Source organism: Schistocerca gregaria, chromosome 3 (genome assembly GCF_023897955.1).
Source record: "Schistocerca gregaria isolate iqSchGreg1 chromosome 3, iqSchGreg1.2, whole genome shotgun sequence".
Lineage (NCBI taxonomy): Eukaryota > Metazoa > Arthropoda > Insecta > Orthoptera > Acrididae > Schistocerca > Schistocerca gregaria.
In genome coordinates, this window is record NC_064922.1 from 515,889,939 (window position 1) to 515,915,354 (window position 25,416).

The 25,416-nt window shown below is 40.7% G+C and overlaps 1 protein-coding gene across 1 annotated transcript in view; it reads right to left on the bottom strand.

Moving 5' to 3' along the window:
• Positions 1 to 911: 911 nt before the first annotated feature.
• LOC126356177 (tetratricopeptide repeat protein 1-like) overlaps positions 912 to 25,416 on the bottom strand; it is a 33,403-nt gene continuing 8,898 nt past the window's right edge. Inside the window, exons 2-5 of the mRNA XM_050006941.1 lie at positions 24,768 to 24,941; positions 13,539 to 13,724; positions 1,507 to 1,561; positions 912 to 1,423 (exon numbers count right to left, since the gene is read on the bottom strand). Of these exons, the coding sequence (XP_049862898.1) occupies positions 1,299 to 1,423; positions 1,507 to 1,561; positions 13,539 to 13,724; positions 24,768 to 24,941 (540 nt within the window). The 3' untranslated portion in view covers positions 912 to 1,298. The remainder of the gene's footprint in view (positions 1,424 to 1,506; positions 1,562 to 13,538; positions 13,725 to 24,767; positions 24,942 to 25,416) is intronic.

Consider the following 25,416-nt stretch of genomic DNA (forward strand, 5'->3'; position numbering starts at 1 on the left):
AGTCAGCTCAGGATATGACAGGATATCATCTCCAATTCCCAAACTGTTTTGAAACCTGTACATTACATGAACATTTACTTTATATATTTGAGATTGATGAAATTATACTGAATATCAATTGAAAACATAAAAACCCATCTTAATGGTACATTGTGTGTGATTTGAACAACCATCAAGCAGATTTATTTAAAGTGTATGTATCTAGGTGTTGCTAAGTTTCGTGCTCAATTATGGGTAACCAGTTTTGTATCTCCACAAGGTGAAAACTGGAAAATGCAACTGTGCGCAGTTTTTCAAAAGCAACCTGTGTTCACTAAAATCAGGCAAAAACAAAACTTACATTACAGCCTGTAATCATTAATTCAATTCAAATGACGACACAGAAATGATTTGAAATTCATCCAAAGTAAAATATATATGAGGATAGTAGCATACTTTCTTCTTGTATTTCTTAGTTTTCCCCTCCCTATTGTTGGAAACCTTAATCGTTTCAGAAGATGTCTTCAAAGAAATGTAAATTAAAGCTACCAACATACGACTGTGAATGACAAGTAATGTGAGTTTCCACTCGCTGTTAATCACCTTTTGACACTTGGAAATGCATGACTTCGTCTGAATCAATAAAATTCGGCTTTAGTTTGTTATCACTGCACAGTGGTAGTCATGAATATTTATTGGAAATTATAGCTCTATATGCAATACTCTTCAGCACCCTCTACCCAAAATCATATAATGATATGATATTACAAGAACTGCTATTTATATATAACAGTTCTGCCTTGAAAGCAATTCATGAACTAATGAAAAACTATGGCAGTATAACATGTGCTCACACCATGTTAATCACTGGTTTCCACAACATTTAACAAACTGACATAGTTTCATCTGTTTTAATAACATATCTACATTAATACTTCAATGAAGTAATATTTGTCTGTTATTTGCCAAATCCACAATAAGTACATATTTGCAACTAATTTGAAGTGCTGAAGGAAAACACCAACTATTCACATTTACAATTAGGATTCTTATTACACCAACAGCCCTACATTTTAGCTAATACTACATATGTCTTAAAAACAATAAACTTAATAAAATGGTCTCACAAGCAATAATGGTCCTGACTTGTCTCTTCAAAATTAGCTTTCACTGACTAGCATCATGATTAGATTTTATTTATTTTGGTGCATATTGTAATATCATATAATATATCACAGAAAGATGCAGTCACAAGAAAGGACTGTTAAAACTGTACAACAGTCCATGTGCCAATAAATTACATTCATTATCACAATTTTTCATCTTGGATTCTGCTTAAAATTAACTGAATAGCCTCCAGAGTTTGGATCTTTCTTGAGTTCAAAATTTTCAGTTGAAAGGTTGAATGGTCGAAGTATCATGTTACCCAAATCCTTCAGTTTTGCTGAAACAATGACAATACTTCCATTAGCTTGTTCTGTTACTTTTTTTCTCTCAAAGAATAGGAATTAATTTTGCTTTACTTACATAGCATTTCTGTTTTCAATTTTTCATTTCTCTGTTCTATCTCATATGGTAGTCTCTGCAACACAGGAAATTATTATACAGTGTGGATAAAAACCCAACATAATAAACATATAATCTGTGCTGTATATGGAAATAATATTATCTCTAAACAGTTAATTTTGTCAACAACAAAAATAGTACTTCAAACTCTGTGAACTGAAAACTGATCTATCAATGCAATAGCTTCAACAAATATGATTGGGAATTATGTCCACAAGAGACTTTGGCCAGATGTTTTTAGCTATGACTGAAAATGAGACCATAGCTAATATTAGTTTTGGTGAATTAGTTATGTTCAGAAATAACTTTTAAAGTAAAGTTTTCATATCAACGATATGGCAAAATTTTCTTGATTATCAGCGAAAAGATAAATTCACCCCAACACAATGTTTCAATAAATATTCTACTCCCGTTCTGGTGAAGTGGAAGCTGTTATTTATATATTCTGGATTACACCTCTGCTTTCCCAACAGAACACCAGATGGACCAGTCACACACTGCCCAATGTGGTGGTGGTGGTGGTGGTGGTGGTGGTGTAATGTGGCTGCCAGTTTAATTTAGATGGAAACTTCTGTTCTGTTTCAGCAAATAACTTTTACACTTACTCCCACTGCTTCCTTTTGATCACAAGAGGCTCAAAACTAATTACTGGTAACATCTGAGCATTCAAAAGAAGGTAATATCTCGACAATGAAATTACAATGCTATGTTGGGCCTATATACTGGGCTCCACATTCATACCCAGTTCTGTACGCACCATACTGTCCACAATTCAAACGAACAAACTTCCACACTGTCTATGGTGAAAGAGCCCGAAGCATCATGGATTGCTAGTTGTTGTTGGCTGTGGCACTCACATCATTCCAAGCCATCTCTTCCCTTGTCATTCCATAACAGCTGTCCATCAGCTGAGTGCAGCACTTATAACCATCTCCCCCTTGTTGCGCAACACAATATTATCAGTTTCCACATTAAAGAAGATGACAAATACACTAAGACTTTAACAAGATGAAACAAAGTTTGCAGCTGCTCTATTTGGAAAGACCGAAGTGTTTGAATGGGTCAGTGATGTTTCCACAGTCATGACCATGTTGAAGATAAAGCTCACTATTGTCCTTCATAGTTGAGTATGACTAATGTAAACATTGTCACTGACCACAACAATATAGAAAATTACCAATGCTCAGCTGATGTCAACATCTCACTGAATGTGAGAGTGTTCATACTGTTATCAGAAAAAAGATCTTTGATGTCACAAGACATCAATAAGGTGGGTCCCATTTGTCTTCAGTGAGAGGAAGTGACTTTCAAGTGACAAGATTCAGGTTTTCACTATACACCAGAAAAAAATAAGACAAATGGAAAAGGGGAAAGGGTGTGGGGGATATTGGGAAAAGGTGTGGGGGATATTGCAGTCAAAGCCAGAACAAATCCGTTAGACACACAACTTCTAGTGACTGTCATTCAGGATACAAAATGAGTGTTGCACATTGATTTTCATTGTGATGGAAGGCTGATGGATGCAGAATAATATTGCAGGTAGCTGGTTAATACGAAAACTACCTACTGCAACAAACTATACTGCCAATATTATTAAATAACAATCTTCAGCTGCATACAGCAGCTTTAACCAGCTAAAAAATCAAAGCAATTCAATGATCATATCTCAAATGTTCTTTTTCACTCATGTAGAAGGCTCAGGTAGGCAAAACTTCAGTGATGGTAAAGTAGTCGACAATAAATGTGTAATAGGTTCCTGAAGTACTCATATTTTTATGAGGAAGCTGCCATTCTGGTAAATAAATGTGTTGAAGGACAAAAAGTATAAAAAGAAAAATATTGCTTTTGTAACGTTACCTGTCACCAAAAAGCAATTCAAATCTGAATGATCCTTGAATTTATCTACCTGGGCAGTAAGCACTTTTGCTTAAGGTTAGGAATGCCAAACCCATGTTCTTTTCATTGTCCTATTTCACCTTTAATTTGTGTAGAAAGCACAAATTATTTGGGTTTAGAAGTTTCATTCTTGTGGAGACTTTTGTACAAGTATGTAAACTCTGTTGTCAGGTAGTCGATTGATTGAGAGAGTATGGGACCAAATGGTGAGGTCATCAGTCATGCGATTCCGAAGTGGGTTATATAAGAAAGAGGGTCTCCTAAAAGTGGACGGATTCAGGCAGAGGAGTCAAATTATAAAAGAATGAACATCAAACAAACACAGCAAAAGCAGAAAAGGTGAGACTAAATCTAAAAACTGGGGGAAAAAAGGGGGTGATGATGGGGTCTCAGACTGTGAAGGCTGCAAAAGGAGTCCCAACCACAACTACCCACCCCTGCTCCAAGACTAAAGGAGCACCTTATATATGGAAATAAAAACCACTTTCACGGAGGAAACCGAGGACCAGGTCAACCATCCGAGGATCGTCTGCTAATATTAAACTTAAGGAAGCAGGACGACTATACTTAGCACGAAGGGTCGAAAGAAGGGGACATGCCACCAATATGTGAGATATTGTCAGTCCGATGCCACATCCACATTGTGGGGGTGGGTATTACATAGCGCGAAACAATGAGTGAGACGGGTATGGCCAATGCGTAAACAGCGTAAAACAGTGGACTCCTTCCAAGAGGGGCAGAGAGAAGTGCCCCAAACTGCAGTGGACTCCTTGATTGTGTGGAGTTTATTATTATGAGCAGTAGCACTCCAGATGCTATCCCACTGTCGGGCAAAGATAGATTTGACGTAGATCCACATATCCGCACCTGGAATCATGAAAGGAAATGGGGGTATGTATCTGCTTCTCTAGCCAAACAGTTGGCCAGTTCATTCCCTGGGGTGCCCATGTGACTTAGTACCCAGAGAAAGACAATGAACAGGTGGCATGCTCAACAGCAAAGAGAAGGTCATGGATAGCAGAGACCAAAGGGTGACAAGAATAGCATTGACCAATAGCCTGCAGGCTGCTCGTGGAGTCTGAACAAATTAAAACACTGTGGAGGGAGGCCCGAGAAACAAAAAGGAGAGTCCTGTGAATGGCTAGTTCTGTTGTGAACACACTACATGATCCTGGCAGTAAATGGTGTTCGAAGCCAGTAGAAGATGGGAAAGCATATCCCACCTTATTGTCTTAGAAACATCAGTGTAAAAGATGGAGGCACCCTGAAACCCTGCAAGGATGGCACAGACAAGACGCTGGAAAACTATAGGAGCGACAGACCTTAGGACCTTGGAATAGATCAGTCCTAATCTGTGGTTTAGGCACCATGCAAGGAGGGAGGTAAGGGAGGAAAGACACGGGGTACTGTCCAGTGAGTGGAGATGGAGATTCGGAGAGAGGGAAGTGAGGCGCATGCCAACTGGCAATCCCACCCATAGGCAGGTGTTAGGAGGGAGACATCCCTCACTGGCGAAGAGCACAGGGTACATGGGATGGTCAGGGAATTGGTGAATGGTGACTGCATAAGAAACAAGGAGTTGGCTCCATCAGATGTGTAGAGGGGGAATCCCCACTTCTGTCAGGAGACTATCAACAGGACTAATGTGAAAGGCACCAATAGACAGACGCACCTCACAATGATGGACAGGGACAAGGAGTTTCATGGTGGAAGTGGCTGCTAAGCCATAAACCTGACTACCATAATCTAGTCTGGACAAGATCAGAGCACAGTAAAGATGGAGAGGAGTGGAACAATGGGCACCTCAAGATGTGTGGGCCAGAAGGCAGAGAACAACAAGCTTATGCATACATGTAGTCTTTAGGTGATGAATGTGGGGCAGCCATGTCAGCTTGTTATCAAAAATAAGGCCCAAGAAATGAGACTGTGCTATAACATTGAGGGGCTGATTGCCTAAATAAAGTTCTGGATCATGGTGTACTGTGGGTCGATGACACAAAATGCATAACCCGAATTCTGGAGGGAGAAAACTGGAAGCCATGGGTGATGGCCCACGCAGAGGCCCTCCGAATGGCACCTTTGAGCTGGCGCTCAGCAAATGCTACCAAGTGAGAGCTGCACTGGATGCAAAAATTGTTGACGCACAATTCTGGGGTAACCAGAGGCCCAACAGATGTTGAAAGCCCATTAATGGCAATGAGGAAGAGTGTGACACTTAGCACAGAACCCTGTGGGATACCATTCTCCTGAGTCTGAGGGGCACAGAGTGAAGTGACAACTTGAACCCGGAAGAGCTGGTAAGATAAAAACTCATGGATAATAATCAGAAGGGGACCACAGAAGCCCCAGGCATGGAGAGTGATTAAAATGTGATGGCACCAAGCCATGTTATACGTCTTATGCAGGTCAAAGAAGACTGCAGTAAGGTGCCAGCGATGAGCAGAAGCCTGTCAGATGACTGATTCCAGTCGGAGTGAATTGTCAGTTGGAGATTGACCTGTCTGGAAGCCACACTGATATGTGGACAAAAGGCCCCATGATTTGAGTACCCAACTTAATCTGAAGTTGACCATCCTTTCAAGCAGTTTACAAAGTACATTCGTAAGGCTAATTGGGTGGTAGATGTTGAGAGATGCTGGGTTTTTCCCGGGCTTAAAGATGAGGATAACTACTCTGTCTTGCCATTGTGGCAAGAAAACACCCATGAGCCAAATGTGATTGAGGATCCTCAGGAGCTTTTGCCTCTGGGGAACATCCAAGTGTTGGATCATCTGGTTGTGGATGGAATCCACCCTGGGGCTGTGTGTCATGAAGAGCTAAGAGCCGGCACCAATTCACATTCAGCGAAAGGTGCATTTTAAGCTCACCACAATGTGGTGTGGGATGAAACAGAAGGGAGTCTGTTTTCCGCGAGGACCAATGGATCAGTGCACAGAGCACCTTGAAGGTTAAGACCCTGGACAGTTGACTGTTGCTGGCAGCCCAGAAAGCTATGGAGCTTTGACCAAATCTGCAATGAAGAGGCACACATCCCCAAGGAGGAAACATAGAACTCCCAGCATTCCTTTTTACTTCGTGCTAAGGAGCCTTAGTAAGAAGACGCTTAAAAGTGAGGAGGTTGGGCTGTGAAGGTTATCGCTTCAATCACTGCAGTCCCAGTTGGTGGTCATGGACAGTGACTGTGACATCCTTGGTCCACCACGATACTGGTGGGCGATGACGGGGACCTGCATACAGCAGTGCCAGCAGCTTAAGGAAGAGAGGCAGAGAAGCTTTGCACAGCTACATCAATGGAATTTGAGAAGGCAGTGTTAAAGTGGACAACAGACATATATAAAGGCCAATTGGCCCTGCATAATGCCCAATGTGTGAGCCTGTCTGCCTGGCAGCAGCAGCAAGAATGATAAAATCACTGGAAAGTGGTCACTGTCACGAAGGTCATCATGTGATGACCAATGTAGAAAAGCCATGAGGTCACAGAAGGAGATCGTGAGATCGATAGCAGAGAAGGTGCCATGAGCGGCACTAAAGTCGAAAGGGGAACCATCATTGAGGAGACACAAATCGAGGTCCGTGATAAGTTGATCAATTAGGATACCCCTACCCGCTGCAGTGACACTCCCCCACAGTGGATGGTGGGCATTGTAGTCCCCAAGGAGGAGAAATGGGGGTGGGAGTTGCTGGATTAAGGTAGACAGTGCAACATAAACAAGTGGCCAACCTGGAGGGAGGTAGACATTGAAAATGGTGATTTCTAGAGTCATTTGCACTTTAACCACTATCGCTTCCAAGGTGGTACATAGGAGGATCCAGTCACTAATGACACAGGAGCGAACCAAAGTGCAGACCCCACCATATGCCACCCCAGGACCAGCACAGTTCTGAAGGAATGCCCAATAACCACGAAAAGTTGGTGAGTGGTCATCATGGAAATGTTTTTTGAAGAATGAGACAGAATGCAGAATAAGAGGAGACAAGACACTGCATTTCCTGTAGGTGACGATAGTATCCATTGCAATTCCACTGGATGATCCTGAATCCAAGGTAGATGTGAAGATGCCGAGGTCAGGTCACTTGGTCGTAGTTGTCACCTACAAGGATGGGGTGACATCCATAAATAAGATGTCAGACTCAGGTTGCGAGGGGGGAGATGGCACCTACGGGGCCACGGGTGTGCCTTGTCTTGGGATTTATGTTTTTTCTTCTTCTCTTTCTGAGGTGGAGGAGGGCACGGCACAGGATGAGTACAGACTTCTGCAGAAAAGGGGGAGCAGCTCCCTGATGAGAGATTGTGGGAACTGCAGGGGAGGGGAAGGGGAGAGTGGGATGGGTCTGGGGTAAGGATGAGGGAGGAGGAGGAGGAGGAGGAGGAGGAGGAGGAAAGGAAGTAACAGAGGCAAAACTTGAAGATAGTGACACTGGATGGAGCCTCTCATACTTCTGGTGAGCCTCAGCTTAAGGCAGGCAAAGCAGGGACTTGTATTCTTGGATATTCTTTTCTCTCTTGTAAGCCGGGCAATTCAGCAAGTGAGGGGATTGGCAGTCAGCAGAATTGACACACACAGGCGGCAGAACACAGGGGCTTCCCTCATGGAGTGGGTGGCCACAGTCACCACACAAAGGGTCCGCCGTACAGCGGAAAGACGTGCCTAAAACGGAAGCACCAAAAGCACAGCATAGGTGGAGGGGTGTACGGCTTCACGTCACATCTGTAGCACATAACCTTGACCTTCTCTGGGAGTTTTCACTTCGAATGCCAGAATGAAGGCACCAGTATCAGTGCAGTTGTCTTTGCAACCCTTCTGCACACATACAAAAAAATGAACACCACGCTGTTCCAGATTAGCCCAAAGTTCCTCATCAGTTTGCAGTAGGTCCCTATGAAAAATTACTCCCTAGACCATATTCAGAGATTGGTGAGGAGTGACAAGACACCGGGACATTGCCAAGATGATTACAGGCACGAATAGCTGTGGATTGAGTGGCAGAAGAAGCTTTGATCAACAGGGAGCCCAAGGCATCTTACACATAAGACTCCACTTCACCAAGCTTGTCCTTGATATTTTCCACGAATAACAATGGCTTTGTAGTGGTGAGTGTGTATTCATCCATCCTAGTACACACGAGGTAACGGGGAAAGGCTTTCAGCCCAAGATGGCGAGCTTGACCCTACTCCCATGGTGTAGCCAGGGAAGGGAAGGTTGCCGGATCATACGAAGCAGCAATCAAGGATCCTTCACCATTTGAAGAGACAACCATTTGAGAGTGGCCAAATTTTTGCAGCTTGATATGCTTCATGCACCAAGTATCTGCCCTGATACCACCCACTCTGACCAGGGGCTCTCCCCTTAGACACCACCCAGCCTCAGCAAGGGTCCTCTGGCACAATGGTCATTGCCGGGAGTTCCGAAGCTTCAAGACAATAAGCAACCACTCCTTGGCATACAAGGGGAGGGTTGGGTTACTTGGGGAAGGAGACCAGACAGCAAGGTCATCGGTCTCATCAGATTAGGGAAGGACAGGGAAGAAGTCTGTGGCACCCTTTCAAAGGAACCATCCTGGAATTTGCCTGAAGCAACTTAGGGAAATCACAGAAAACCTAAATCAGGATGGCCGGATGGGGGATTGAACCGTCGTCCTCCTGAATGTGAGTCCAGTGTCATACACTGGGAGGGAACAGCTCAGGTATCAGTAGTGTGATCCCTGTGTTGTCATGGGGCTCAGCCATATGGGTACATAACAGCCCCACCACACAGACTGGCTACACGTGCAGGTGACCTACCAAGGTGGAAGGGGGCTACAGTGGGGAAGGGGGAGGGGAAGCAAGGTGGATGGGTGAGGGATCCACACCGTAGATACTACGGAGGGAGTACTTCCCCATATGGCTCACACTAAAAACAGGAAATTCTGAAGTGGCAGTCAAACCTCAAGTGGTGACCTTAACACCAAAAGGACAAAAGAACAGGCAAAAGGAACAAAATTACAACCAATACAGGAAACCAGGGGAATAGCCAGGTCGACATAAATCAGAACTCCAAGAGAGGGGAAGGAGTGGGGATAGGGAGGGGAAGGCGTGGGGATAGGGAGAAGGGAATGAAGAATGAGATGCAATAACTCGGGGCCCCGTGTGCACCATGTACGAACTCAAAAAAAGAACCGTAACTTTGCCATTTCCAATCCAAAGCCCAGATGAAAAAGGATGAATAGTACATACAGAAGAAGTGAAAAGAATTTGAACACGCCTCAGTAACTGACTTTGAAGCTTCTCTTCAAATGAATTTCTGAAAAACACATTGACTTTATGCGTTTATGATGCAGTAATATCTGTTACGAAGTACACAAACAAAACTCAGCATATATTTTGTCAATTAAGCACAACTGTACTTAACTGACTACTTCCAATGTGTAACTATTACTTGGGTACCAATGAAAAGGGCTCAGAGACATTGATTATTTAATTTTGAAGGTTACCTAGTGAAATTTTATTGGAATTGTGTGCTAAAAATGTAATGTTATATATCTGAAGGGTTTTTTCTAGTACTTAGACATCTTCCTTGAAAGTTGTTTATGGAGGAGTTACTGTGCTCATGTAGTACCACCATTCTATCTGTCTTTTTTTAAAGAGTAAATGTTTTTGCGTAACTGCGTAAGTGACCTACACGGGTCAAAGACTCATTACAATTGTGAAAGACAGATTATCTCTGACTCATGATATAAAAACTTTGTGGATATAATGTGGAATGTTACTTGTACAATGGAAAGGCTGACTTCAGATTAGAATTGTGGAGAGTAGGATCGCAGTGGAACTGTAATTAGCGGCATTGTTGTAAGCTGCCATTCTGAATACGGAATGAAATTTAATTAATTATGATAACATTTCATCTCATACAAGAGGATAATGTAGCCTGAAATGTAGCTTTGAAAATCATTTATGGAAAAATACAATTTCATTAATGGAGAAGACACATTTTATTCTTTGGGTGTCTGTGGCTCAGAACATTATTTGGTACATCGTAACTAGTAGGGAACTTTGTATACTACAAAATCAGTAAAGCCTGCAACACATTCATTTATGCTCTATTTTGAGAGATTAATTTTTGGACTTTTATTGAAATTAATACACAACTTTGACACTGATTCCCATGCTGCAGAGTGAATACATCATAGCACCCAAGACGGCTTCCCCATGGCATACAATTGTGCCTCTGACTAGGTTATGAATTTTCAGAGTCAAGGATTGCTGGCATTCTGCAAAGCTAAAGAAATTTTATTCCAGATGCTAACCTCGACATTGAGAGGCAGACATAGTATGATTATGAACTATAAGTGTCTAATAATTTTGTTTTATACACTTGAGAATTCAATTAGTAATTAAATGTATAGCAGGAAGTGTGGGATATATCTGTGTTCAAATAATGAAGAAGCGACTTCTCTTGCCCAAAAGTTTCCATTCAAGTAATAAAATATAATTCAATCATAATAATTTAACTTCAATTTAATGGGGAGAGAAGTTAAATTAGCACTGACGAACAGGAACTGTTTGACATTTTGGATTCTGAAGTGTTATTAAGCATCACTGCTCAAAAGAAAGTCATTCATAGATAGTCAACTATTTAAAGCTCACAAAAAGTAAATCAAAATTAAAATAGCCTTTTGATTAGCTACTACCCAGGGCAGCAATATTTGTGCTTTACTAACACTATTTACACAGTGTACTTACTGCAGCTGGAAAATATATCCTTTGATTAAGCCCTCTGTTATAGTTTAAGGAATAAATTATACATAAAACGACAAAAAGCCCGCATGAAACGCATTCAATAAACTGGAGTGAAAAAGTTTATATTGTGGTTCACAGTAAATGCTGACATCAGAGCAATACAACAGATAGTCAGCACATCCCTTTCCCTTACAATTAATGTACTATGTTTTTTTCACCAACAAAAATATCCTCAAGTAAGTTGTGATTTGTTTTACTCTTCCTTCAGTTAAAACAGTGAGGAATACATGGAGAGGAGCAGATGGCAAGAAACACTGGCCAAAGGTGAATGTTGCTTTCATCACAAACTACTAAAATAGTATCAAAAGACATAATTTAAGTCAAAGAAACAATTCAAACAACACACTGAGTTTTTCAATTATTTATATGCAGTGAAGTTTCAAAGTTAGAAACTTAACTGTCTGAATAACTTGCACATTCATTGTATCTATGTTGTATCGGTAATGACCAAACTCAAAGAAAATATTCTGCATGGAGCAACATAGGTCATTCTGGGTAATTCAGGCGCAGGTAAGCTGAAGTGCAAGGCACTTGTCGAGCAGCTAGCTGGATTACTGATGATGATGCAGCAGTCAAGTAGCAAGCATGTCCGCCACTTTCAGAGGGTTAAAAATAACATTCACCAATTATAAACAAAAATTCATACAGCTGTTTACAAGTTATGACTAGTTTTTAAAGCCATAACAAAGTCAATAACTGTTGATCAAACATTAATGATGAGGTGCATATCTCTATTAATCGTTTCCAGATGACAAGTTTATTTGATAGTGACAAGCATAACTCCAACAGAATGCCTGGACATATTGAGAAAATGCACGGATGACAAAATCATTACATGTAAGGTCTGTCAAGCTTTAAGGAGACAGGATTACTTTATGGTCACAGGAAATACATAAATGTGTGACACTTGAGAAATTTCTTGTGTGTGGATGAGTAATGCAAACTAAGATTATGCGGACTAGAAGAAGAACCACCTAACACTGAGATCAAAACATCTAATTTTGCACTTTTTTGAGGTGAGTATGGAATATTTTGAAGAAAAAATAGCAATATCTTTTTCAGTTTTCTCTAGCTGTGGTTAATTTTTGCAGGATAAATGGACCGATAAACCAATGTATAGAATATTTTTATTTTCTTCCAATATCCACCACACATATGATAATAGTCATTTCTTTGTGGTGACTAGTTTTGGTCCATCAAGTCCATTTTCAAACCATAGCACTAGATGTAAGTGTAATCATACAATCCATCATTGTACATGTGAGTAACCAAATGTTCATTATTCATCACTAGTAATCACTATATGAAAACAAAATTTTAAACTTCATGTGAGTATACATTGCAATTCCTTGCCAATCAAACACAGCAAACCCATTACATTGGAAAGAAATCACACGGCATACTCATATGAAGGGGCAACAGGGAAGGGAAGAAACTATTGATACAACTGTGTCAGGACTTTTTGCAGAATCAGCAGCAGTGAGTGAAAATGTGTGCCACACTGGGACTCAAACGTAGGCTCTTCTGCTTACTAGGCAGTTGCATTAACCAATGTGCCATCCAGACACAGTGTTTATCATAAATGTGTGGACTACCTTGCCATGCTCCCTGGCTGACCCACATTCCAACCTAGTGCCATCCATCTGTAGTCCCCATCCATGACCTCCAAGTTCACTAATTTTAGACTGCCACAGGAGGTTGAACGAAATGTGCATCCACCCTGGATATTGTGGACACATTGCCCACAATGGCAAATCAGTTATATGAATGTGCGGTGTGTGTTCTTTCAGACATGTAAGAAGAACAGACACCACACATTCATATAGTTTAACATTTTTAATTCATATAATGATTACCAGTGACAAGTAATGAAAAAGTGGTTACTCACATATACAAATCGGTGGACTGTACGATTACATCTACATCTAAGGCTATGGTTTGAAAACTGATGCCGTGGTTCAAAATTAGTAGCCAGAAAGAAATAACTGTTATCTCAACTGTGACAGATATAAAAATAATGAATAGCGAAGTTATTGGTCCTATCTTCCATCAGTAAGTTCAAACTTCATAAATGTTAATGGATTTTAGTGGTTTCACATCTGTGTCTACAGCTGAGCTGTCAGTAATTGTGGCTGAGGCACAGGGGGACCAGGTTTGATTCCCAGTTCTGCCAAACTTTTTCTTTAGAGAGAAGCCTAGAACAGAGTACAGGGCTTGTGAGGGCAAAGAGAAGTGATTTTTTTGTTGTTATATGACAGTCATTATTTCTAAGCCATTAATACTAGTGAAAAATGTCATATGCATTGAAAAGTTTAATCACCTGAACAGCTGCCTTTGCTTCTTTGTGGCTTGGCTCAATCTCAAGTATTTTTTTGTAATCCTCAAAGGCTTCATCAAGTTTCTCTAGTGACTCCTGTGCCTGTGCCCTACGCAAGAGTGCTTTCACGTATGTTGGATTTAGCTCAATGGCTTTACTGCAATCTTCAACAGCTTCTTTCTTCAAGTCCTGTAGAATAACAAAAAACTTATTAAAATAATGATACAACTTTTTATAACAAAATCATTAGCCAAAAATGCAGAGGTAATAGATAACATTATTAAAATATAATGCAAGTGCAGTGACGAATTACAGAAAAATGTAATTTCTATCCTAGATATCGCCAGTGACAAATGCCTCAATCATCAAGAAAAATAATTGCTTCAATCCAACACACATAATATCATAAGTTCTTTCAAGTATATCATAAAGTTTTATGAATTTGGACAATCACAAACACCTAAGAATACATTCTGCCAACAGTAATGTGACTAGCTCAGTCTCTAAATTGTCCCCTTAATATTTGCGTATTTTCATATTACCGATGTCCATCATTCACTAAGCATTTCCAGAATGTAGACACACATTACATGCAATTAATTAAAACCCATACCCATATCAATTAACATCTATCAGGCCTGTTCACTCAAGACTGTGTCACACACACACACACACACACACACACACACACACACACACACACACACACACACACACACACACACACACTTGTATAGAATATATGTATATCTCTCTCTCTCTCTCTCTCTCTCTCTCTCTCTCTCTCTCTCTCTGCAAGCATGACCACTGAAAACCTATCCTATTCTTATTCTTATTCTTGAAGTAATGGAAAATAAATTGCCAAATAGAAATTAAACATAAATATCCCAACAACAGCAATGCAAAATACTCATAACTATATACATTTAGTTTATACTTAACATTCAGAGAACTGTCACTGTATTTACAAATTATGAGACCAGCACGACTTAAGTTCCAGCTAGCTTAAGTATTGGGTGGTGGAAATGATGTGACAAGCTTGAAGTCTTAATAAAGTTTAAAGTGTATACCATCACTGTACTTGGCAAGAAAGCAACTAGTATTATGTATTGTAGCCATATGACCTTAGTACCCATGATAAAGCTATTTTGTACTTGAAAATAACAGCAAGTCTAGCAATGTACAACACAATCCAGAATCCCATAGAGTACATGGTGAATCCCACTTCAACAAGTGATTGTCCAGTGGGAGGAAGAAAAAGAAAAATGTAAAATGCATGCACAATGAAGTAGTCATGCTTGGAGTTATACTAATTTCAATCTGGGATTACTATTGCTGGTTTTGTGGGCTAATACGCAATTTGATCTGTTACTGAAACTACTGGAAAGATTTTGTGTACAATTCATATTTGTCCACACTCTAGTGAAGATTACAATAAATTTGATACAGCATATGCAAATATTACAACCAACAACCATAACAGAGTTCAACCATGATGCAGTTAGCACTTGGTACTATTGTTAATGGTTTGGTCACACTTCCAACACAAAAAAAAACACTGAATGATAGGACTTCTTGGTATTCTCGACATTCAGGCAGAAGTTCTGTTAAATGCCACAAAAAGAGCGTGCTCCAAAACCTTATGATATTCTTAGGCAAACTTAACATGGGGAACCACAACACAACATAATATCCTTATCTAATATAAATATAAGGATAACAGGATTAATTCATGATAAACAGATGTAACTGGGAATAACACATTTGCACAATCTCAAATACAAATCTGGAGGTTTCGTCCACACACAATGAGCACAAAAAAAGATAATAACAGCTCATTTCAAAGATACTGGCCTTCATACAGTGTTTCATTGCATCCATGACTCTATACAAGGCAGTGTAATAGCTAACAGGCAAAATGCTTTGAGATTCTCAATTCACAGGATGAATGAACTTAAAAATTTGTATGGTTTTGTCCTATTCGCACTTGGCCAATGTTTTTTTAGTGTGACTGAAATTCATTGGATAAACAGATATGCAGGTTCATTTCGAAGACTGTGGTTTTATAAATGGCACTTTGTTAACAAATGTCCCAGAATAGCAAGGATGAATGTAATTAACTCAGTTGCATCACAGAATAATATTCTATGTATTTGTACATCCAGGATGAAGTCAAAGACAATGAGGTAGATTGATTGGTATGTAATTGTAAGTAAAGCTACTCATTGTACTATCGTGACAATGTAGATTCTCTGTGTCAGGTATACATGATAGCCAGTACAAGAACTTTTGAAGAGAGTATCAGACATCCAAACACAGTTTTGCAATATGTCCATGTCAGATTCAAACTTTTGTATGATATAGGGCAAAGTTTAGTTTTGATTGGAACTACAATACCTACCACACAATGGGGCACATGCTCTTGAAATTACTCTTCTATGGTTCTACAGCCTCTTCAACAATTCTTTGTCTGATATCACTGTTCAACAATCGAGTTTTCCTTGTACACTCGATTTTCTGCTGGTCCTTCCTGATTCCATCTGGTCCTTGGCTGACGCTGTCGTCTCTGACACCCCTAGATTTCCATCTACTATTCTTTTCTTTACTTCCATATTACTTATCCGTGCCACGTGCTCACCCTATCTCCATTTGGCTGATTTTACTATTCTTCTAGGAGGAGGATCTTTACATATACTGTACAGTTCATGACTGTACCTCCTCCATTTTCCTCTTTCACAGATTGAACCAACACTTATTCGAAATACCTTCCGTCAAAGGCATCTAGCATTCCAATATCTTTTAATTATAATGATGAAGTTTCTGAAGCAAATGTAAACTCTGTTCTCATAAGAGTTTCATTAATTGTTAACTTGGTACTATGAGTTAAGAGTATTGAGAAAAATAGTTTTTTTAATGTAAAATAGGCTTTGTTGGCTGGTATTAATCTCTGTTTAATTTCATAAGAGGTGTCGCTGAAGTGCCTGACTGTTTTCCCAGATACTGAAACTGCTCAATTCTCTCAAAAGTATAATCGCCCAATGTTATTGGGGGTGGCACTATCTTCTTGTTGATATTCAGTCCTATATTCTCACCGGCCTTCCCAAATGCTGAATGTCTTCTTCATTGCCTTTATAGTTCTTGTGACTATATCTAAGTAGCTGTACTGATTTACAAAATATCATTTCCCTGAACAGTAGATTTGCTTATGTACCACATACATTGTCATTCTCACAATCCTTAATAATTTCCCGGTAGTTACAAGTTTGGTCAAAGCATAGTGCAGTTGCTATCTGTTTAGCCTACCATATGCTGATCAATTGGGAGGAAGTGGTCGAGCAGTATGTTGGAGAATACTTCATATAGCAAGTTTAGCAGCATACTTCCTTGATAGTTGTCACATTCCAAACTATCTTCTTTCTAGTATGCAGAGCTCATATTTCCTTCTCTCCACTACTGGGGGATTTTCTCCTCATGACTAGTTTTAGGAGAACTTGTTCTAATCTAAGGTCGCTTTGCCTGAAAAATTCTGCCAAAATATTCTGTGTTCCTGGTAACCTATTGTTCATCAATTTCTTCAAAGCAATTCTCGTCTCTTCTAGATCTGGTGGGCAAGTAATTTTGTCCAACTCATTCGAAATGAAAACAATCAATTTTTGAAAACATAATGTAACTGGATGGTTAAAAAATCTACTCAGCAAGAGGCAGCACAAGAAAACACAAATAAAAATATTGAAATTTCCAAGCTTTTGGAGCTGGTGGCTCCTCCTCCTGGCAGAAGGGTTGAGGGGGAAGGAACAGCAGTGAAGGAAAATGCTGGTGAGATTTAGAAAATGGAGAGCACTGTAAAAGTCACCTGGAAGCTTGGGTCAGGAGAGACTCACCGGACATGATGAGAAGGGAAGACTGATTTTTGGGGACTGCACGGGACAAGCTTTGAAACCCTGTGAGCTTAAAGGTGGAAGATAGGGTAACATGCAAGAGAGAGATTAGTGACAAAACACCGTGCAAGAGTTAATAAACAGGAAGCTAAGTATGTGGTAGAGGTGGAGGGCAGGGAAAAACAGCCAGGTCAGAAAAAATATATACAGAATGAAAAGGGAGTGAAGAAAGGAATAGTTACTGAGAAAAAAATGCTGAAAATGTAGAAATTAATGGAAATTAAGGCTAGGTGGTACATGGTGTAAGGCCAGTTCCCACTCGTGGAGTTCTGAGAAACTGTTGACTGATGGAAAAATCCAGATGGCACATATAGTGAAACAGGCACGAAGGTCATGACTGTCATGTTGTTGAGCATGTTCAGCAATAGGATATTGTGTTTCTAGTATACACCCTCTGCCTATGCCTATTTATACTGATAAATTGGTGGCGGTCAAGCCAATGTAAAAGGCCAAACAATGTTTACACAACAGGTGGTACACAACGTGTCATTTCACAGGTGGCTAACCCTGTGAAACGACACACTTGCTCCGAAAGCTTGCACGTTTCAATAGCATTACGTATGTTTTCTCCTGCTGCTGCTGCTTGCTAGTAGATTCTATCCATCCAATTATATTTCATTTAATCCTTGTACTTCATGAGATCTCTTGGTATCATTCCATGGTTTATCAAAATGTCAGCACCATCTCTCACCCCCTCTCTTTCCCTTCACTTATGATTTTACCTGTTTCATCCTTTACCAAGCTAGTTTTTCCATTAAAGGATTTGCAGGCAGCATTTATCTTCCTGCAAAAATTTTTCACATCATTCTCATTATTCTGAAACTCCAGTTCTTTGATACAATATTGCTATACCTGTGCTGTTCAGAAGTATGATGCATCCGAAGAAACATACACAATAGTAGCACTATGAAATTCGTGAAATCTATTCACAATTGTTAATATTGACAATGAAAATTTGTATTGGAACCACGATTCAAACCCAGATTTCCCACTTATTGCAAGTGGTCCTTTTAGCATTAGGCTATTCAAACATGCTCCACAGCCAGATTCAAACCTCTACATGTCATCAGCCATGTGTCTACAACCTGCACCCGTACATTCCTGTACAGGGGAGAGCATTGTATTTCTGAACACCACAAGCACTGCAATACCATATTTATCCACCAACATTGAGCAAGTGGCTTTCAATTAAAATTCTCTGTACAGGAACATCCATAATGGGTGCAAGAGTGCAGGTTGTAGCCACATGGTTGATGATATATGGAATTTTGGATCTGGCCGTGGAGCATGCTCGAATAGCCAAACGGTTAAAGGTGACCACTTGCGATAAGTGGGAAATCAGCTCGCAACAAATTTGCATTGTTGTTACCCCACTATACAGTTGATGGTTGTCCATATTTGCAAATGCAAATACATTTCACACTAGTTCTTTAATGTCTGCTTTCATCCGCCCCCCCTCTCCCTCCTCCAACCCCACCTCAACTTCCATGTTTGCTCTTATAAAACTTGACTGTAGTGTTGTTCTATATGCTACATTCTTTGCCCCTGTTGCTATCTCACACTCAGTGTCAAGCCATGGACGTCTTATGCACCTTGCTTCAGTTCCCAGTGTTTCATTTCCTGGCACCACTGTTACAGTCTTTATTATTTTCCATTTATCCTCAGAGTTGTCACACTCTTCAGTACTTCCAAGTTTTTTATCCTAGCTGCACCAATTCATCAACTGCGGGAATTATAACAACCACAAATAACAGGCCAGAACACAAGCCAGAACGTCAACCACATATGTAATCAAGAGATCAAAGAAAAAGAGATCCCCTAAACATGCAAACATAAATGCTGCTGAGCTACTAAACATACAACTGACTCGAGTCAGCATACACCTTAACTTGGTATCTTGGAAACTAGAGGCTCTTTCTTGTATGATGCTTGTCTAGAAAGTAATGCACCACATTTTTTTCCTTCAACAATTCTTTATTGAACATAATGAGAATTACACACATGAAAGAATGGTGTTTTATCTACACACCCCATTTTTCCATGTAATCTACATCCCATTCAGTGGCCTTCCTCCAGCGCGAAACAAATGTGTTTGTGTGCCCTGTCAGTACCAATTCTTATGCTGGTGGCAAAGACAGTCCTTCACTGTGTGAATCACCTCCTCCTCGTTCTCAAAATGTCTTTAACGAACAGCATCCTTCAATCTGTCCTTGAGAATGACATCAGCTGACTGCAACAAGTCAAGTGTGACAACTGAGGATGATCTCCCCGACTGCTGCAAATCTTGGAGCTCCGTCAAACCACAAATATTGGAGCTCCGCCAAACCACCTTCTGATGACCTCACCCTCCGTGCCCAGCAACTAACTGTACTTCTATCCACAGCAGATGCTCCACAGACTTTACACAAGGATTTGTGAATATTCCCCACAGTTCTTTCTCTGCAGTGAAAAATTCCATAATGATATGTTGCTTGTAACATACATCACCTACAGACACCATTTTGAAACTGTCCTGCAGTTACCCTATCTGTCAAAAGTGGCGGAAACTTGGCACGCTCAATCAGGAGATGTAACGTTTCGCATTTGTAGCATTGTTTTTGACTGAGAAAAAAATTCTGGTGCACTACTTTTTGGGCAACACTCATACATATGGTGTGAGCACCCCCTGTCAACAGCCATCATAACCAGTTTGCTCGCTGCCAAAATTGTTGGTTCTGTGTCCTCTATTATCATAGCATTATCAGCAGGTGTGAGTACCAACCCAGGGATCTGTGTATTTATTCCTGGTGCTGCTTTTTAATTGTAGATGATTCTAGAGCTATTACATTATGTTCCTGTTTGTTGGTTTTGTTTCATTTACACGTATTGAAAATTCCGGCCCTCACTCAGGCCCATAGTAAAAAGTGGTCTGAATCTACATTTGGGCCTCTGCGGCTACCCATGTCCAAAAGGTCCTACTTGCACCTTGCATCAGTCAACACATGATCAGTCTGCTTAACAATGTTCCCATTTCATGACTTTCATGTTACTTTGTGTATATCTTTGTATGGGAACAGTGAAGAACCAACAATAATATGAGCACTCTTCCATTACCACTAGTTGTGATTTGTTTACTGTGGGTTCCAATCATTGGTTTAAAAATCTGCTCCCATTTGAGCATTTAGATCACCAACAACTATTTTAAGGTCGTACACAGGGCAGTCATCATATGTTCATTCCAGTTCATAGAACAGGTCGCTTTCTTCTTCCTCTGCTTGCGCAGCTGGGGTATGGGCATTTGCTACAGAATAACTGAAAAATTTTCCACTTCATCCTGTGTGTTGAGAGCCTAGGACTTTCCAAGTGAGAATCAGACATACAAACACAATTTTGTGATATGTTCGCGTAAGATTCAGATCTGTGTGTGCTATGGAATAGAATTTACTTTTGATTGGGTTTACAATGCCTTCCACATAAAGTATAATGGGTTCCTGAAACACTTAGAGCAAAATACTTAAGTAAAAAATGTAAAGACAGCATTGTTGCGTGACTAGATCATTTTAAGCATTGATTAAGTAGAAGCAGAGAAAAAGAAGTTTCTCTCTGGTTCCAGAAATATCATTACTGAGAAAATGCATTTATGTTTTCTGGATGAATATTCAACACCTGAAAAAATACTCAAAAGATGTCCCCTTGACCTGACAATAGGTAGGTCTCTCTTATCTTGGTATTGGAGTAACTTGCTTTTCCTTTTCAATCTTTCCCCACTCTACAGCTCTCTGCTCCTCCAGGAGTTCTGAAAGTTGGAATAGTGTGTGTATTTTTCTGTGTGTCTATCAGCAGTACTGACATTTCATCTCCTGTAGGTACGTACTGGCCAACAATTCAACCATATATCTCCAGAATGAATTTTCAGTCTTCAGTGTGCCCCGATTTGAAACTTTATGGCAAATTAAATGTGTGTCTGAAACCGGGATCGGAGTGCTGCACATAGCAAACATCAGCAGTGAGAATCTCAGGAGCAATTTTGCCCAAGATACAAGCAATATCATACGGCTAATACCATCCTAAACTGCCGCCAGTCCCTCCCACTATTTAATCTTCCTCAAACATTGTGCTTAAACTTTCTGTCAACTGGCTGAGACCTGTGGAATGAGAATATTAGTGATTTTCAACAAAGTTTAAATTCCACAAACACGGGAATGATTCGCTTATCGCAGCATCTCAGATAAAATGCAAGGGTGCTTAACAATCTACCTCTCTTGAGGTGTAACTTGTCGAACTTACATATGTTCTTTGCCATCTCCTCTCCATAAGAGTACCAGATGTGACTCTTCAAGCTTTCCCAGAGGATATGTTGTAAACAGTCTTCATTGGTTTGCTGCCAGATGATGATGTACAAATTTCACAATATTGCCTCAGAGCAACTGTCCGACACCTTCAGGTGGTTGAACCTTGCTCGTGGCTAGGTACGACTGACAGTATCCGCATGTCAATGCGCCTATATATAGAACACCTGCACCACAAACGCATATGCACAGTGACTGGCAGATAGATGGCGCCGTACTCAAACATGTCAATGTTGAGTGGCATATATAGGCCAGACATGTCACATAGTACAAGACCCGCTGTGGTAAACATCAACTTCATACATACCTACACCAACTGGAGAAGTTGGCAATCACAGAATACTGTCAGAATATGGGAGATCGCATTATTTATGAAAAGACAGAGGTTTCATCCCCAGCATCATCTTTCAAGGATTGCGTCATTAAGGAGGCAATATATATTTGTACAGCTGATAATCTAATCAAAAGGAATATAGGATCTCCACTGAGAACACCTGGAACCCTGCATTGGGTGCTATTAAATGATGATAAGAAAATCACAAGATTTTTCAATAACAGACCTGTCATAACAATGGTCTAGTACGGTTTTTTAGTGAGTAACGTCTGTCCGCACTGTCAGTGAACATAGCACATGCACAGGAGGGCTGCTCCAGAATTTTCAGCAAAGGGCATTTGGGTATGGCGCCATCTATCTGCAAATCATTGTGCATGCGTGATTTCCGCACTTGGGCATTCTTCATATGCATGTTCTATATACAGGGGTTTCAACTTGCGGATACTGCCAGTCACACCTAGCCACCAACAAAGCAGCAAGGTTCAACCACTTGAAGATGTCGGACAATTGCTCCAAGGAAATATTGTGAAATTTGCACAATGTCATCCCGTGGCAAACCCTTGAAGACTATTTGCAAGTTCTACTCTTGTTGAGAAACACCTCCAACCAACTGCAAAAAACCCTGGCCTCCCACAGCAAATATACTAACCACTTCCTTCACTGAATTTCAACCACCCCCAAACCTTTACCTCCTGGATCCCTAATCACCACTGCTGTCACCTCCCTATACAACACCCCTCATGCCCATGGCCTTGCCGCTACTGAACAGTACTTCTCCCACTGTCCTTCAGACATCAATCCCACCACTTCATTCCATGTACACTTTACCAATCACATCATGACCCACAACTACTTTTCCTTTGAAGGAAAGGTATACAAATAAATCCACACCACAGCCAGGGGCATCTCCATGACATCCTCGTATGGGCCATCTGGAGGAAACCTCCCAACCCTTAGTCTGGTTCTAGTTCATTGTTACCTTCATGATCTGGACTCAGGGGCAAGATAACCATGCACATTCCTTCGCAAATTCAACCTCCTCTCTCCCATTCACTTCACATGGTCCTCCTCTACACAACTTACCACCATCCTGGACAGTAACCCCCATGTCTCTGATATCTCCACCCATATTAAACCAACTAAACAGCAACAACACCTGCATTGTAATAGATACCATCCTTTCCAAATGAAAAAGATCCCTTCCACCTTACCACTCACGGACGACATATCTGCAGTGACAATAACTCCCTTGGCCAATATGCTGAAGGCCTCATGAAGGTCTTCACAGGCAGACAATAGCCCCTACACCTAGTTCACAAATTATTTTCCCAGGCTGTATACTCACATAACCCCACCCCCACCCAAACAAAGAGAGAAAAAAAATCTACAAAGGAGGTCCCTCTTATCACCCAGTATCAACACGTATTGGAACAACTGAACCATATTCTTCGTCAGAGGTTTGATTATCACTCACCCTGCTCTGAAATGAGGATCATCCTACAGAAGATCATTTCCACCCTTCCTTAAGGTGGTGTTCTGACACCCACCCAACCTAAACAACATCCTAGTCCATCCCTAAGGCATTTACACTCCCAGTTCTTTGCCACAAGGATAAAATCCCTGTGGAAGACCAAAGTGCAAGACCTGTCCAATCCATCCATCCTGTCCTGTCATAAGCTTATTCTAGTCATAAGTAGCCAGGCCACCCATGAGAGCAGCCTTGTCATATACTAACTCTGCTACAAACACTGCACAGCCTTTTATGTCAGTACGACAATTAACCAGCTGTCCACCAGAATGAAAGGGCAGCTGTCAAACTGTTGCCAACAACAAAGTTACCGCCTGGTGGCACAACACGCAGTCGAGCACAACATGCTGAATTTCAATGGCTGCTTCACAACCCAGGCCATCTGGACCCTTTCCTGCATCATCTGGTCTCTGAACTATGCAGATAGGATGTTTTCTTACAACACATCATCCACTCCTGTAATCATCCTGACCTCAATATAAGGTAACACACTATCCTTGCACCCTCCATCCAACCGTCTCCCACTACTCCATACTGTCACCCCTTGCCAATTCATGTCTCCACACTGCCTTCAGCATGTGCCGTTCCCCGCCGGCCCCTACAATTGTGCATTACATGGCTAGCTCATATACCTGCCACCTCTCCTCTTCACATTCCTAGCCAACAAACCGACTGCCTACCTCCGAGATGCTAGACACCCACATTCATTCCCTCTCCCTGTCTCTTGCGTCCCTCTCTCTCTACCCATCCCACATGACACTACCCTCACCATACCAATCCACCTACTGAGAACCAAATCAGTGGCACTGTTAGTCCAGCTGGCACCATGTAAGGGCAGGTGTGAGTGAGTGAGTGAGTGAGTGAGTGAGTGTGTGTGTGTGTGTGTGTGTGTGTGTTCACCTATCAGCAACTCAACACTTCTGCTTCATGGTGAGTGGTCTTCTTTACTGCTACGGTATATGGTGAAGGTGAATTACAAGGATATAGTAACTTGTAGGAAATAAGTATCATGCAACAGAGACTATACCTAAATGCATAAATTCACATTTTGCAGATGGTAAAACACATAAATCACAAGCAAAACAAATCTTATTTTCAACAAACCATTTTAATTTTTGCTGCTGCTCGATTCGAGTATAAGATGGCTCTGTCGTGCTCATACTTTAGTGGACAAGTCCGTAAGGCGAGAGTGTATTTTAAAGCAGCTTCCTTGTGTTTGCCTTCTTTAAACAAATCATTTGCAGATAATTTTATTTTCTCTGCTTCATCTTTCCTTTCCTGGAAAAAAAAATACCACACTTATCTTTGGTTCTAAGGGCACATTTATTTATTTATTTTCCTTGGACCACTTCAAATCAAAAATACACTACAAACAATATAATTTCATGTAAAAAAGAGGGGAAAGCACACACTACAAGGATGTGAAAGTAAAACTCTGCTGTGGCGTCTTCAAAGGAAATTAGGGAAAACCACAGAAAAGATTCATCAATATATTTGGACAGGAATATAAAGTCCGCACATCATAATCACATTCAGTGACTGCATAGCAATATCACAACACATAGCTCCCTGCAAATCCAATCACTATCTTCTGAGTTACTCAACATGGCTAAGGAATTCCCACATGCTTTTTCAACATGTGAGCATTGTTCACCCGTGACATATAACATCAGGATGGATTATTACAATTGCAAATAATACGCCTGAATGTTTCTCTATAGCGCCTCAATGTTGAAAAAGACTGTACTCTGAT